Genomic DNA, 16,402 nt, shown 5'->3' on the forward strand with positions numbered 1-16,402 from the left:
AATATCTTTAAAATACACATTGCTACACCTATGCCATTCTCAGCATTCAGCTGGGGGTGGGTGGGGAGGGAAGTTTGATGATTGTGCTTTTCGTCATTTATGACTTCATTTTAGTTGTGAAAATCTGTCTCATGTTCCCCTTGCAGCTCTTGGGGATAAAATTGTGAGGGATATCCGCCCTGGAGCTGCCTTTGAACCCACGTATATCTACAGACTCCTGACTGTTAACAAGTCAAGCCTCTCTGAAAAGGTTTGAGATTGCTCTAACATCGCTAGCATAAAGTGTTGCCCTTTGCTCGGGTTTGTCTGATTACTTTTGCTTATTCAGTATTTAGCCTCCATCTGAAGTGCTGTAGTTTGGTGGGTGTTCAGTGGTAGCTGTAGGTTTACAGTGGAGTTCATCGTTTGGGCGAATGTGCGGAGTACATGATAGCCCTCGTAACCAGGCCTAGCTCATGGAACTTTGGCTGTCCGCTGAGTAAGGTTCCAAGTACTTCACATGACTTGGTTAGCCCTGTGAATACAGTATGATTACCGTCTCCTCGTCATAGTTGGAAGAACTGTAGTCATTGTCTCAGGCCACATGGCTAGTAAATGGCAGAGCCTGGCTTTGGGGGCAGCTCTCTTACCCACTGCACTGTCCTGCGGTTGGAGTGGAGTGACGGCCATACTCAGAAGAGCCTGTGTCTCCATCAGACCCGCACACACTCGAGCGCTGAACATACTTCCTCTTACAGGCCTTAGTCGCCATTCAATGTCCTTCACTCCTTTACCTGAATTTTTTTTATTGTTCATTTTGTTACTAAAGGCAAGGGGCCCAGGGGCCCATAATTATGAAGGACCCTCACGGCTGGTGGGAGTGAATCCGGGACACCGTTAGCGCATTCAGCTGGAGCATTTCTTTCTCCTCTGAGCTTGTGATGAGTCAGCACGTGCAGTTGAAATGGCACTTAGGGAAACTTACACAGAGGGAAGAATAGTTAAGAAAAGGCCATTTAGACTAAGTAAGCTCCATCACTTTGAAGAGGGGTGAATGCCGAGAGCAGGGTAGCAGGATATCACAAGGGGCAGCATAGAGTTTCAAGCTTTTTAAATGCTAATAATGCAGCTTTTGGTATTTGCTTAGAATTTTACTTTTCCCAAATACTGGGAAATGTAGAGTGCTGGGGGTGTGGAGATGGAATGAAATGTTCCTTCTGTCCTCAAAGAGCTCATCATTCAGTGAGGGGATTAGATGTATAATCTAAGCGAGCAGACACCAAAGGCAGTACGGAGACAGACGGCACCCACATGCGTTAGCAGCCAGAGGAGGGCTGCCCTGCTCGGGTGGAGGCAGAGCTCAAGGGCACTGCAGCTTCCTGAGGCTGAGCCCCTCCTGGATCATGCTCAGAAGTAATGCTGCGAACAAAAGTGTCTTCTCAAAGTTATGTTGACATTAGATGTGTCAGGGTCCCCGAAGCCACCCTTAGGTTTGGGGGGTGATTCACTGGAAGGACCCAGACGACTCAGAAGCTGGCGTACTCCTGGTTACCGTGTATTACCACAGAGGGACACAAAGCCAAGTCAGAAAAGGTCAAGACTCACGAGGCCAGGTCTGGAAGGAGCGTTCCGACTCTTCCTCCTTTGCAGCCACATGGTGCGCACCAACTTCCCCCAGCACCACTTGCAACGGCACTTGTGAAGTGTTGTCTACCAGGGAAGCTCGCCAGACACTCAGTGTCCAGGGTTTTCACTGGGGCTGGTCATATAGGCATAGGCACCCTCTGCCTAGCTTGAATCAAAGTTCCAACCCCCCAGAAGGAAAACAGGTATTCAGCATAAACCACCTTGGTTGCACTGACAGGTTAGACTCAGTCCCTTATCAGTGCTTGGAATGATGGGAATACTTCTGAAATTCGAGCTCACAGACACCGGCCACGGGCCAACCTTGCAGGCCTTTCCAAGGCGATCAGCCCCAGGCCTGCCGTGTGAACTCTTTACTGCCTTTGCGCTATGCCAGCTTTTGCCCTTTTTTATACATGTGTAGAGCATATAGTTATGCCAAACAGCTGCTGTCAGTGTAGTTGTATTTGGAGAGAACAGCCTACCCAGAGCTCTCAAGCAGAAGAATTTATAGATCCTTGGAATAGGCTGTTACGCTGTGAACCGAGCATGATAAATTACAGGGTCAGACAGTACCAATGGGGATTACAGACTACTGTGTCAGTCGCATCTGGATGACCTTGCTGGTGTGTGTGTAAGACAGCTAAATCTTTAAGTTGGTAGAGTTGGTCGCACACCGTTTCAGTTCTTTCCTCTGTAGTTGCCCTTTATCACACAGGTTGCTAATTTCACAGCTCCCAGAGTGAATGATAAGCATTGCGGTTGTGCAGTGAGTTGGCCCTAGACATCCAGTTCTTGGTCTTAACAAAAAACAACTTTTAAATAGATTTTTTGTTATAAAGGTAACATAGATTTATTATAGAATATTACAAAGATACAGAAAAGTATGAAAAAGAAAATAAAAGTCTCTACTTTAGAGTTATGTGTTTAATCTATTCTTCTCTTTCCCTCCTGCCCCTGGGATCTCATCTCTCCAAAGAAAAACTCAAGTTATTTTTTGGAAATACCTTACATTTTTTGGAAATCTCCTTAAATTTTAGGAAAGGCCTAGTTTGAATAAGTAGGTACTGTATCCCACAGGCCTTGGGCAGTGCTCAGTTGGTACTAACATGATCATACTTGACCCTTTCAGGGCCGACAGGAAGACGCTGAGGAGTACTTAGGCTTCATTCTAAATGGACTGCATGAGGAAATGCTGAACCTGAAGAAGCTTCTCTCACCAAACAATGAAAGTAGGTTCTGGTCTATTTGCTGCAAAGTTTTGTGAGAATATTTTCTTCATAATTTCTTTAAACAAATGTTGCATGCTCATATGTGAGTTGCTTCCCCTCCCTGCCAACAGTCATTTGCCCTTTCAAATATCATTTATTCATTGGGATAACTTACATCATTAGGAATGTTATATTTGAATAAATCAGAACTGACCCCAAACCTCTGCTGTTTTCCTTCAGCTTTTAATTAGGAAAATGATCAAGTGTACAGAAAGCTGAAAGAATAGTTTGATGAATACTTTTGTAATTGCTGGAGTCTGTGATTGTTAACACACCATTATTTGTCTCTTCCTGTACACACACACTATGTATATATACATTTTTCCTGAATGGTTTAAAATTAAGTTGCAGATAACAGTTGAGTTCTCCCTGCAGTGCTAAAGTGCATGTCCCCTGAGGATTACGATCCTCTCCTACGTAGCCACGGGCCCTTACCTGCCCGTGGAAGCCAGCTGTAATGGCCGGACAGCGTCTACTTCCCAGCACATCTTCAGATTTCTCCAGTTATCCCACGAACGTGTTCTACGGTGGTTTCTGCAGACAGGGATCCACGGAGCTGGACACGTGCCTGGTCGCTGTGGCTCTCACTGTGGGACACACCCCAGTGCATGCTTAAAACTGCAGTTGACAAATCTGTTTGGGTGGTTCATGTAGAACCGTTGTTTATTTTTATTTTTTGCTGTTCTTGCCGTAAACAGTACCCTAAGCAGACGCTCTCCTTTTCAGAACTTTCCATCTCCAACGGGCCCAGGAGCCACCTGCTGGACGAGTACGAGCAGGAGGAGCCGGGCGAGGGGAGCGAGGACGAGTGGGAGCAAGTGGGCCCCAGGAACAAGACCTCCGTCACCCGCCAGGCGGATTTCGTTCAGACTCCAATCACCGGCATTTTTGGTGGACACATCAGGTTTATACTTTCATGGAATAACGTAGTATTTGCCCCTTTCATGGCTTTGCCATTTTGCTAAAGGAGCAAGGCGCAAGACTTGTCCTGAGGTTTCTTGAAACCAGTGGGTCACTTGCGTGCTCCTCTGCCCGCTCTTCTCTGCCATGTCCCGATGCTTCCCTTGCCAGTCCCCGCCGCGCCCCCACCGCCCCGGGAGTGTTTCTGCAGGGCACCGTCCCCAGGGGCCTGCGTGCCACGGTGAGCTCCTCGCTGCTAGTGCTCAGTCAAGTTCAGCTGCTCACTGCTAGGTAGAGAGAGGAAAGCAAGCTAGTTAAACCTATGTGCTTTATTAAATGAAGAAATTCATCATATATCTGATTAGAGGAATTTTATTTTAACAGATTTTATTGTGTGTATTTAAAGTTTACAACTCAGTGTTGGGAAATACAGATGGTAAAATGGTTACTATGGTGAAGCAAATTTAACATATCCATTTTCTCACTGAGTTACCTTTTCTGTGTGTAGCAAAAGCAACTATAATTTACTCATGTAGCAAAAATCATGACCACAACCCACTATTATCAACTGCGGTCCTCATGGTGTTAGATCTCTGGACTTGCTCATCCTAGTGTCTGCCACTCTGTGTCCTGTGACCTACATCTCCATTTCCACTCCCTGGCCCCTGCCCTGCCTGGCCCCTGGTGAATGCTTTTCTCTATATTTGTATATTTGTGGTTTTTTAAAAACAGTCCACATGTAAATGGATCATGTAATATTATTTTTCTTTCTTTGGCTTATTGCACTTAGTGCTGCAGTGCATGCGTGTTGTAGCACACGGCAGGGGCTTCTCCCTTTTACAGCTGAATAATGGGTACATAGACTAGTCTCACTGGGTACATAGACTAGTCTCTGTCCCTTGGTTTGTCCGCTCCGAGACTCTTAGGTTGTTGCCGTGTCTTGGCTATTGCAAATTGATGGCGGATTTTAGGTGTCAAAACCAAGTGAGCTAGAAAGTGAAGGAAGGGTTGAGGGAGGGACTCTCACACAGCAGGACGCGTGACCTGGGCTGGCATCCCCGGTCACTTGGCTCAGCGGCAGTTCCCTTGACCAGCGTTTTGCTCATTCACAAAGTCCTTCTGAAAGGTTTTTGTTTATTTGTGTGAGAACCTTTCGATACCACTGCGATGTGGAACTTGGTAAAACTTGTACCATCTCCAGGGAGGTTTAGTTGTCAAAAGTACTTAAACGGGCCTCGTTACAGCATGATTCCCTCTCGGAAGGGCTCGCAGGATAACCGCCAAGGGTGATGTTTTAGTGAGACGCTTAGTCTGTCGTCCCAAATGCCATGTTTCTGAAAAATACATCAAGGCGACGCGGTTTAGTCTTGCTGTGTGCTAAAACAACTGAGATTGAGCACCTTTCAATGGGCTAATAATAAAAACCTCTGAAAATCTGCTGACTCCCTCAGAAACTAGTTTGAACTACTTGTGTAGAACTGGATTTAGAAGCCACTTGAGCAGCCACGTGTCCTTGAACAAGTCACTTGTGTGTTGTGTGCTGTGAGCTCAGTTGCACAGGCCCTTTCTGTTCTGGTGTTCTGGAGTCTCTCCATGCCAGCCCTGTGGTCTGGGACATGCCCAGCCCCCGACCACTGCGCTGGGACTTCTTTTACCAGATCGGGTTCCTTGGGATGTGTCATGTTGGCAAGGAAAGCAGAGACCTGGGTTGGCAAGCAGCAGTGAGGGGAGGTTGTGCCCTTAGTTCCAGGAGCCCTGCAGCCCGATGTTAGGCCAGTTGGAACGCTCCCTCAGGGGTGGGGGAGAGGTGAGGGAACAGCTCAAATGTAGGCAACAAGAGCACCATTTTTGTGCAGAGGTGGAGCATCAAAATTTCAAGACCACAGATGGCCAGCATACCCAAAGATCCCAAATTTGTCTCAGAATAACCAATGGAAAATACCAGAGTTCACTTAGGAGAAATTGCTACCTTGGATTGAATGGCTCCCGTCATGGCTGCTACCCTCAGCCTCTGTGGGGTCTTGTGTGGAAGGGTTGTCGATGTTTCCTTTTGAAAACTAATAAAGCAAAGATAGGGAATTCTTACAATCAGGGAACTTCTTTTCAGAAGCATTAAGCATGATTATTCAAGCCATTTGAAAGATTTTCTTCTAAAATTCCTCTTCAGGTGTTTTTCAGTTTCCCCAGGAAGACCACCTTTCTCCACCTTTCTTCCCCTGTGTTGCTTTTGGTAAACTGTAGGACCATTGAGTTAAGAGCACCACTTCTTGATTTCTTCAACTTTTCTATACTGGTTTTCCCACTTCTGTATTCCTTTTTGGAACCAAGGGAACTACTGTCACTTAAGTCACTCCAAAGGAGCATGAAGATGCTTAGTGAAACCCTGGACAGAAAACCTTTTAGCTAGTTCTTCACAGCATCTGTTCTGGCAAGCCTGAATACCTGTCCACACCCATTTCATTCAGTTTGTAAACTAGGTCACTCAGACTGCAGAAATAGAATCCCTTGCTGAACTCCTGGAATGTTTCCTTGCTGAGGCTAAATGAGACATGGGCCGAACACACAATTTTTACTCAGAAAAACTTAGAAAAAGAAAAATGAAATGAAAAACCAGCTAAGAAAATAAGGTTGAGTTGGCATCCTTCTTGGAAGGGTGGTAGCCTTTTTTCCTGGAATGTTAACTTGTTTTTATACACACCCTACTCCCCTTCTTTTTTGTAAGTCGTTTTTGTAGGGGAAAATGCCATTAGTACTCTGTTTACCTTGGGATTTCCTCGGTTTTATTAGAACAGGGTATGATACTCTGAGAAAATAAAAGGTATCAGCATTTCAAGGCCATGACAAGATGGTTGCATTTATTAACTGGTATGTTAAATAATAGCATGGAGTGGAGGTGAAAGAATGAAATATATTTTCTCCCAGAGCACTTGAGCTAGGAAAATTTATGAACTGGTAGGTTTAGTTGCTAGAAATACTAAGGAAGTGGTATTTAGCAGAATTATTTTAAAATTAATTATATTTTTGGCTTTTTCTCTGTGGTCTTTTGAAAGTAATATTGAGTAATCTCATTTTCAGTGTTTATTCCTCTTCTGTTAGTTAATCTTAAGGGAAAGTGGCAAAGAGTGGTCTCTTACATTTTTTGTTTTTGCTTTCAATTCTTAGGTCTGTGGTTTACCAGCAGAGTTCAAAAGAATCTGCCACTTTGCAGCCATTTTTCACGTTGCAGTTGGATATCCAGTCTGACAAGATACGTACGGTCCAGGATGCATTGGAAAGCTTGGTGGCAAGAGAATCTGTCCAAGGTTATACTACAAAAACCAAACAGGAGGTATATTCGCAGTTGATCTTGAACCTTTATACTGAGGCACTCTACTTTGGTGGAAAGAACACAGAATTAGGAATGAAGGGAAATGAATCTGAGTTCTGCCCCTTAAATCAGTTGCTTTTTTGGATTGAGAGTTTCCATGTTTTTACAGTGAAATAGTTGAAACAGATGATCCCAACCACCTCTTTTAGCTCTAAATCATGTTACACAAGGTAAGGTCGTCTTTGGGATTGCTTGTCCAGAGCTGCGTTTAATTTTTGGGCAATCTAGTCATGATAACACAAAATCAGTAAAATCCTCTGACAGAGGCCGAACAGCTTATTTATATTCATGATATCTATAGAGCACAGCTTTTATTAGATCAGTTGGGACATAAAAGATTCTAAACACATCTGTTTTGCATTTGATTGTGGATCTTCAAGGACATTGAAATAATACAAGTCATTGTTCTAATGCCTGTTACTCTTTGATCTAATCTGGAAAAGAAAATCTGAGTCTTTGAGTCTCCACAAGTTGAGAATAGCAGACGATAGCTTCGTGGTGTGCTTGTTGGCTGGGTTGGGATAGACGGGTATGTCCCAACTAACATGCTCTGCGGGAGCGTGCTAGTTTCTGGCTGTGCAGATGTGCCGAGTTATGCCTGTTTTCTACCCTGCAGGAGACGTTGTCTTCTCTATTATATGCCTTAGATTGTGGCAGTGAATTCATAAGAGTCTGGTGGGGGTTGAATGCTGACTAATTATGCACAGTGCTTTTTTTGAACAGTTCATAGTACTCCTGTGACACTATTTAAATAACAGGCCGTATGTGGTGGCTACCAGGTGAAATAAGGGAGCCCAGCACAGCAAGCCTGTCCGCACATTGCATGGCTGGAGTAGCGCTGTCCTTGTCTTGTGGCTGTATTCTAAGAAGAGCCAAGTAGGACGTGGAGACCTTCAATACATCTGGGGTCTCCTTGGGGCTGATCAAGCCAGACTCCTGGGGGTCTGCAGAAGTTACGCCTGAGTCGCCACCATACTTTCTGACTTGTGTCTCACGGGTGATTTTGTTTAAAAATTAAAACTAGTAGGAGCCAGAGACAGTTGGCTTAAGTGACTCAGCTAATGAGAGCCTGGTGGTAGAGCTTCGTGGACGGGAGAGGGAGAGAAGTGGGTATTTGTGTTGGGGAGGGTGGGCGGGTGGTTAAGCTGTGTGCTGGCTGTGGGCGATGCCAGCCCCAGCGTCACCGCCTCAGCTCCACCTCAGATCCTCAGGCATTAGATTCTCACAAGGAGCACGCAACCTAGAGCCCTCGCATGCACAGTTTACAGTGGGGTTCGCACGCTCCTATGAGAATCTAATGCCACCGCCAGTCTGACAGGAGGCAGAGCTTATGCAGTGACGCCAGCATTGGGGAGCAGCTGTAAATACTGGACAGCAAGGGAGGGGGCTTGAGTGGCCCAGTTCCTAATCGGCCTCGGACCACACTGGTTGGAGTGGGAGTTGGGGACTGCAGCCTTGGGCGACCTAGGGAAGACCCTTTTGTCCTTTTGTGATGTCTCTGTTTTCCTTTCTTTTGCCTCTGCTGAAATTGAATTTTGACTTTGTAGGGGGCACGAGTGGGGGCAGGGGCAGGGATGGAGACAAAGGTAGTTGTCACCTGTTGTTAGAGAGTGGCAAGTAAAGGGTGTTTATCTTTAATAGCAGACTTGGAGGAAGGCTTCAAGAAAGAAGGAAGTAGCATTTTGGTGGAGCCTTCCGAATCAGAAAGAATGATTCTCAGTGTTCTAGCTCTGTGACTGTAGTGGTGTGTTATCACACGAGATCAGGAACGCTTGGAAAAGCAGGTGTTTGAGGAAGGAACGTTTGGACAGCTTGTATGGAAATATCTATAGGAAAATAACACATTTTCTTGAATGTGATTTTTTAAATATACTTTTTAAAATACCAAGTTAAATTTCACTGTATTTTAGGTCAGAAGTATTTTTCTATGGGAAAACGTGAAGGTCCTTGGGGAAATGTGGTCTTATAAAACATTTGCTATAGAAAATGTCCAGTTTTGTTGGGTGATTGGAAATTATGTCTCAGTTTGTCTCGAAACCCAGAAGACACATTTAAGAATTTCAGATTACCAATTTAATGAATTGACAGAAAGTTTAATCATAATTGCAGATCAGTAAGCACTGAAAGGCATCCTCAAGATAATTTAGTCCAGTACTCTTTCCTTCCTTCCTTCCTTCCTTCCTTCCTTCCTTCCTTCCTTCCTTCCTTCCTTCCTTCCTTCCTTCCTTCCTTCCTTCCTTCCTTCCTTCCTTCCTTCCTTCCTTCCTTCCTTCCTTCCTTCCTTCCTCCCTCCCTCCCTCCCTCCCTCCCTCCCTCCCTCCCTCCCTCCCTCCCTCCCTCCCCTCCTCCCCTCCTCCCCTCCTCCCCTCCTCCCCTCCCCTTCCCCTTCCCCTTCCCCTTCCCCTTCCCCTTTCCCGACAGTCTTGCTCTGTTGCCTGGGCTAGAGTGCCATGGCATCAGCCTAGTTCACAGCAACCTCAAACTCTTGGGCTCAAGCAATCCCCTGCCTCAGCCTCCCGAGTAGCTGGGACTACAAGCATGCACCACCATACCCGGCTAATTTTTTCTATTTTTAATTGTTTTGGCTAATTTCTTTATATTTATAGGAGAGACGAGGTCTCGCTCTTGCTCTTGCTCAGGCTGGTCTCGAACTCCTGAGCTCAAGCAACCCTCCCACCTCAGCCTCCCAGAGTGCTAGGATTACAGGTGTGAGCCACCACTGCGGCTGGCCTAGTCCAGTACTCTTGATTCATGAGTGAGGAAATTGAGTCTCATAGTCCTAATCTCTGGTTTTAACTGTTGAGCTGTGTTCATGCTCCTTAGTAATTCACAAGTTTCAGTTGGATACCAAGTTTATAAACATATGCTAGGAGTGTAGGGAAGTGTGGGGTAGGTTTTGTACCTGGGATCTTAGTGTAGGTTTGGAAGGCAGGTGTTTGAAGGTTAATAAATCTACCTAGTACTGACTTATGAGCTTAGTGCCCATTAAAATACCATCAACTAGATATGTATATAGTCCTCTTGACAGTTTTTAAATTGTTTTGTATGTGCTGTTACCTTTTGGATTGTTACTTTACAAAATATTTCTACCCAAAGTATTCTCCAGATAAACACAGGAAGCACTAAGGAGTTTCTAAGTGCCGAAAATGATAGATAAAGGGACTCTTAGTATCATTTGTAAAAATGCTTCTTGCTAACAAAAAATTCTAGCTTTACTTAAAAACAGCGTTAATTAGACCTGTGAAAGTACTTCAGGGGCAAACTGACAAAACTGATGGTTATAATAAATACTGTAGGGTTATTTTAAACATCCGATTGAAGGTACATACTGACATCAGTTTTATAAATACTATGAGTTATTTTAAAACCGGGTTAAGCATATGTAATTCAAGGTACTACTAAGCTTTTTCATTTTATACCAATTCATCATTAATCTCACAGAGCAAAGTTCTTAACTTGGTTCATGGTTGGGCGTCAGGGACCCAAAGCACCCCCGGCAGTTTACAGGGATGTGTGCATCTTTCTAAAGAGTGTCAGTGAGTTCTCACGGGCGTCACGGGCAGGTCGTGAGGCTGTGCCGTGGGAGTCTCGGGCAACAGCTCTCAAAGGAGTCTTTGCACAGAAGATGGATATGACGTCTGCTGTTCCAAGTGACAGGGACAATGTGTCATGGTGTGTTTTGTGTCTTAGGTTGAGATAAGTCGAAGAGTGACTCTGGAAAAACTCCCTCCTGTCCTCGTGCTCCACCTGAAACGGTTTGTTTATGAGAAGACTGGTGGCTGTCAGAAGCTTATCAAAAACATTGAATATCCTGTGGACTTGGAAATTAGCAAAGGTAACACAATCAGGAGGCGTTTCTAGGTGATGCCCAGAGTGAGGAAGTTCTCCTGTTGACTTTGTTTTAATTTCTTGGCTTATAGTAAACCGTTATATTAAAATTCCCCTGAAAATAGCCTTTTTAAAAGAGGCAAAAATGACTAAAGCATATAATCTTACTTGATTAGAAAATAGGAGCTTTTGTCTGTCAAAAAAGAGCATAATTTTTTTATAAACATTTTATGTTTATAACATAATTTTCCTTACACTGAGGAACGTGTTGACCAGCCTGGTTGAATGGACTTTGTTAGTGAAGTGAGAATGTTTTTGGAGTGCCTCCTGACCTCTGGTTGCAGTGACTCACAAATAAGATTTGTGACATTTAATTAGCCACAAATAACTGTTGGGGAACCAGGGCAGTGCCTGCACGTTTTGGAAGCTTTTTTTTTTTTGGAGAATCAGCCTTTATTCTGCAGGCGGACTCAGAGGGGCATGCCACCAAATTCTGAGCCTTTTGGAAGCATTTTTATAGAGCCCCAAGTTAAGTGTGTCTTGCTAAAATCACAGCTTGAAGGAAAACTTTTCTAGGCGGTTTGAGAATTTGTGTGAAATGTGTTTTACGATACTGAAGCTTGATTGGACTGTGGCAAGCTAGAGGGGATTCTCGGAATATCAAGGTGTCTGCGAAACAGAAAAGAGGACGTCTGTCGTCGTTCCTGGGTAGCGTAGAGGAAGGAGCCTGACCTGGGGGACGGCACCCGGGCCCACGCCCACACCGCCTTCCCAAGCCATGACTGTCCCACAGCCTGCGTGTGCGCCCTCTGGGCGGCGTCACACCTCCAGCCTCAGAGTGAGGCCCGGACTCTCCCCGGCCTGCAGGCCTCACACCTGCAGCTGGGCGGCGTGGCCGCCGTGCCCGCTGTGGCGTCCGCCCTCCCTCGCACTTAGTGCCGCTCCTCAGTCATCGGCAGATCGCCTTCCGATCCCATGTGAGGACCAAAAAGAGGAAGAAAGACGCCAGCGAGAATGACCTAGTGGATCGTCCTTCCTGTTTTATTTTGTCCGCAGGACGCTCAGGGAGGCAGCCTTTGACCCACACGCCTGCATCTTACCCACCTCCAGGCCCGCTGCCCGTGCGGACGCGTTCTGCACCGACTGCATCGGCACCGCGTGTCTTGCTTGCTGTGTGTATTTTTCTGTCAGCTGCCACCTCCATCACTTGATAGGAAGAGAGATGACATAAACGGGGACGAGAGGACCTAGCTTAGGTCATGGGGTGGGCAGCAGAGAAGGAACCGCCGATGGCTGCCAAGAGCAGTGCACCGTGTGGTGGACGTTTCCTGCGTTCAGGTGGTACCTCTGCGCAGATGGGCGCTGCGTGGAAGAGGAAGGGGAGGGGTCCCGGCCGGTAGCAGCCGACAGACTACTACCTGTTGGTGCACAATCTGATCGTTACGTACTTGACATTTTATGATGTGACTCACATGCACAATATTTTAATTCTTGGTTTTTGTTTTTAAGCGGGTAGCTTTTTTCTTTTCCGTTTTTAAGAGCATCTGTGTTTAAGAGGCTTCCAGTGTGAACTTCCTAGGTTCCGTATATCGCTCATATGTCTTTAGGGGTTGGTCGCTCATTACGTATGTTACAGCATTGCATGGCTGGTGTCCCTCCTTAATCAATTTTCATGCAACTAAAGGGATGGAGATTTGTTCTGTTGCCGCCCTGCCAGGCAGTTTACTTGAGGGGACTGTAAACTGCCATTTGATTTGTGACTCTGAGCCTTCTGTAAGTGCTTTTATAGACAGGAGCTATCGATATTTTGTTTTTCAGAACTTCTTTCTCCGGGGGTTAAAAATAAGAATTTTAAATGCCACAGAACCTATCGGCTATTTGCAGGTAAGTAAATGTGTACATTACTTCCTTATTAAAGCAATGATAAAAGGGTTTATACCTAGGTACAACTTTGCTGTAATACCACTTAACATAGAGGATGTAGTATTCTATTCTATTTAGTCATTTTGAGAATGTTTTACCTGAAATTTGGTGTAGAGGGTTTAATCGAATACCATCGAGGCCATGAGCTAAGCCTAACACATGACCTCCCCAAAAGCAGACGTTTCTTTCTTTGAGTCAGAGGAATGAGTTTTAGGATGTCAGGCTGGCCATTTGAGAATGGGACGTCCCCTTCTGCAGGTCCAGGACCCATGGGGTGACAGTACATGGAGTTGCCGTGACATCCAGTCACCCAGCTAGGTTAGGAGAGTGCGTGCCACGCTGGAGTCCCCTGCGTCCTTCTCACATAGTGCTGTCGGGATTTCTTGAGGAAGTGGCCTTGTCACACCAGCTCCTTGGCTGCTGGACTCCCCCCCACAGTCAGTCAGGGGACATCTCCCATGACAGTGAATGACACCCATGCCTGGACAGGTGGCCCTGAGACCTCCTTTGTCTCCGGCCTAGGCCTTCCTACACTGCCAGTTTTTTGTGCACACTTTCATCCCTCTTCCTTCTGTCTTCCTGTCCATCTGTTCATCCTCCTTTTTCCTTTCTAGCCTTAGCCTTTAGTGTTTGTGTCTTTTTTTTATTCTTTTCTTTTTGAGATAGAGTCTGTTGCCCAGGCAGAGGGTAGTCGTGATCATAGCTCACAGCAATCTCAGACTCCGGGACTTATGTTTTCTTTTTTTGGTAGAGACGGGTTATCGTCCTTGCTCAGGCTGGTCTCAAACTCCTGGGCTCAAGTGATCCTCCCGCCCCGACTCCCCAGAGTGTTGGGATCACAGGTGTGAGCCACCACACCTGGGCTTTGTCTCTTGATTGTTGTTGTTTGCAGCGATTTTATTTACTTTTCTGCTATTTTTATTAGAATTTGCTAGCTTCTCTATTGTCTCCCTTTGTGTTACCTTTGGTGAGCCTGTTTGTGTTTTAAAATAACACATCATTTATTGACCCATATACAATTATTGACTCTTTCTACTAGATAGATTTGTCTCTTTTATTACCTAAAACTGCCCTGAGAGATAAGAGGTGGTATCACCATTTCATAAAAGAATAAACTGGAACTCAGACAGGAAAAGTCACCACTCTGGCCTGGACCGGCAGAGTAGGACTTCAAGCTCCTGTCTACCTGGGTCCACTTCTGAGGTTTAGGGGACATTTGATTGGCCAGTGGTCTGTGGGAGTGGGCCCAGGGCCACACCGGCAGGTGTCCAGGCATCTCTCTTCTTCCCAGGCACTGTCCTTTTGGCTTTATGTTCTCCCCAAAGACAGCTGATGGCAGCCCCTCCTTGAGGCGCTGGGCCCCAGGCGAGGTGGCAGTGGGCAGCTTGCTTTCACGGGTCTCTCCAGCCCTGTCCTCTCCCCCCTTGGGATGGCAGTGCCATGACCTCACTTGGTGCTCAGGCTGTGCCACCAGCCAGGGCCAGCTGGCACCCTGCGGAGTCTGGCACCACGGCCTGGTGGCAATGGACACTTTCTTTGCTTTCTTTCTGCTGGGACAGCCATGGTTGACAGCCCTGCTGTCCCTCCTTCCCCTGGGTGCAGGTGGTGTCATATCATAGGCAATAAGATTGTCCCCAGAAAAACCTAGAGTCTCTGTTTTCTCATGTAATATTTTATAAACATACTCCTGTATCACCAAACATTCTTTATCTCTTCTATGAAAAGACTCGTGTTATTATAGTTTACTAATCTTATTTCTTCTAATAGACGTTGAAGTTCTCCCATTCTTTCACTGTTGTAAATGATAGCAGAGTCTTTGTCCAGGACTCTACTCACCTCTTAGGACAGGCTGGAGGTGGGGTTGGCTGGACCACAGGCACAGACAGGGCTCTGGTTGTGTGTTTCAGCAGTTGACCAGTGCGTACTGCCGGAGGCTCAGTGGGATAGTGTCCTGTCAGGTGTTAGACATTTTAAGTATGTGATAAAGATATATACAGATGTACATACCCTCACTTTAAAGTCACTTAAAGGTTCTTATTGTAAACTGGGTGCATTTTTGAGTTTAAGTAGCATTGTTTTGTGCAATTACATCTCTCCCCTACTTTGGAGGGAGTTAGCCTTTGGCCAGTTTGTGTGCGGTGCTGTTCTCACTGGGTCACCTGCTGGGCGCTCTCTTCCAGTGGTCTACCATCACGGCAACAGCGCCACGGGCGGCCACTACACCACAGATGTCTTCCAGATCGGTCTCAACGGCTGGCTGCGCATCGACGACCAGACGGTCAAGGTGGTCAGCCAGTACCAGGTGGTGAAACCCACCGCGGAACGCACGGCCTACCTCCTGTATTACCGCCGGGTGGACCTGCTGTGACCTCTCTGTGTGTGCCCAGTCTGCGTGGCAGACACCAGCTCTCACTAACTTCCTGCCTCTCTTAGTGGCTCTGTAGAGAGAAACTCTTTCTCCCTGTTGCAGAAATGGGCTAGAATGAAAGGACATGCCTTGGGCTTTGTGCACAACATAGTTCATGTTTACTTCTAACTTCCAAATCAAAATCATTTGGTTGAAACAGACTGTCGCTTGATTTTAGAAAATACACAAAACCCCACATTTCTGAAATGATGCTGATTCCTCGGATGAGAAAGGGAACTTGCATTTGATTCCCAGTCTAATTGCTTCGTAGAATAAATCCTGCACCAGCAACAACACTTGTAAATTTGTGAAAATGAATTTTATCTTTCCTTAAAAAAAGAAATTTTTTAATCCATCACACTTTCCTCCCCACCCTTTAGTTTTTGATAGACAATAAAAATGAGCCAGTTATCAAAGAAGAAATAGTTCTTACTTCAAAAGAAAAAATAAACACAAAAAATAAGTTGCTGGTTCCTAACAGGAAAAATACATTTTGATAATTGCGCGCTGGGTCACTGCTCACATGCACACTGCAGATCAAATATTTGAAGTTAAGCTGTTAGTCCGCGTAGATGGGTGATTGTAACTTTATTGCCATTAAAAGATTCCCAGTTGAATTCATGCTTCCGTGGACACACAGTGGCAATGGGCACAGTGTGAAGACTGGTGTTTCCGTACGTCTGCTCTGTTCACTCCTGCTGTCCGCTCTCCTGCGGCGCTGCGTCCCTAATGTACACGGTCTAGTGACCTCTAGGAGTATAAAGTTGTCGCCCATCAATAAAATCACCAAGTTGGTTTAAAGGTTGTGCGTGTTTTCTTTGAACGTGATGCCTTCTCCAGCGACTGGAAGCCGTGGGGCAGGACTTCGCCTCGGGAATTAAATCGGCCCTTCGGTCTGTGGGCGCAGAACCGAGACTCAGGCTGCGCTTATTGAATAATTCCAAAGTCATTGACCGTAGTGACTTGGGTAAGTGAAGTTTTTGAATCTTCAGTTAGCAGAAAAGCAGAGGTTCCCCCCCATTTTCCCTCCCTCCTTTTTTCTATATCACAGCATGATTTTTCACTGTCACCAATGGCGGCTCTTTAATCCTAACGACTGTGCCT

The 16,402-nt window shown here is 45.8% G+C and overlaps 1 protein-coding gene across 1 annotated transcript in view; it reads left to right on the forward strand.

Annotated features, from left to right (window-relative positions):
* The window catches only part of USP10 (ubiquitin specific peptidase 10), a 61,122-nt gene extending 45,023 nt beyond the window's left edge, over positions 1 to 16,099 (forward strand). The window contains exons 8-14 of the mRNA XM_075995831.1: positions 147 to 250; positions 2,735 to 2,834; positions 3,600 to 3,777; positions 6,936 to 7,101; positions 10,831 to 10,975; positions 12,787 to 12,852; positions 15,072 to 16,099. Of these exons, the coding sequence (XP_075851946.1) occupies positions 147 to 250; positions 2,735 to 2,834; positions 3,600 to 3,777; positions 6,936 to 7,101; positions 10,831 to 10,975; positions 12,787 to 12,852; positions 15,072 to 15,259 (947 nt within the window). The 3' untranslated portion in view covers positions 15,260 to 16,099. The remainder of the gene's footprint in view (positions 1 to 146; positions 251 to 2,734; positions 2,835 to 3,599; positions 3,778 to 6,935; positions 7,102 to 10,830; positions 10,976 to 12,786; positions 12,853 to 15,071) is intronic.
* The last annotated feature ends 303 nt before the right edge of the window (positions 16,100 to 16,402 follow it).

Source organism: Microcebus murinus, chromosome 20 (assembly GCF_040939455.1).
Source record: "Microcebus murinus isolate Inina chromosome 20, M.murinus_Inina_mat1.0, whole genome shotgun sequence".
NCBI classification, from domain to species: domain Eukaryota; kingdom Metazoa; phylum Chordata; class Mammalia; order Primates; family Cheirogaleidae; genus Microcebus; species Microcebus murinus.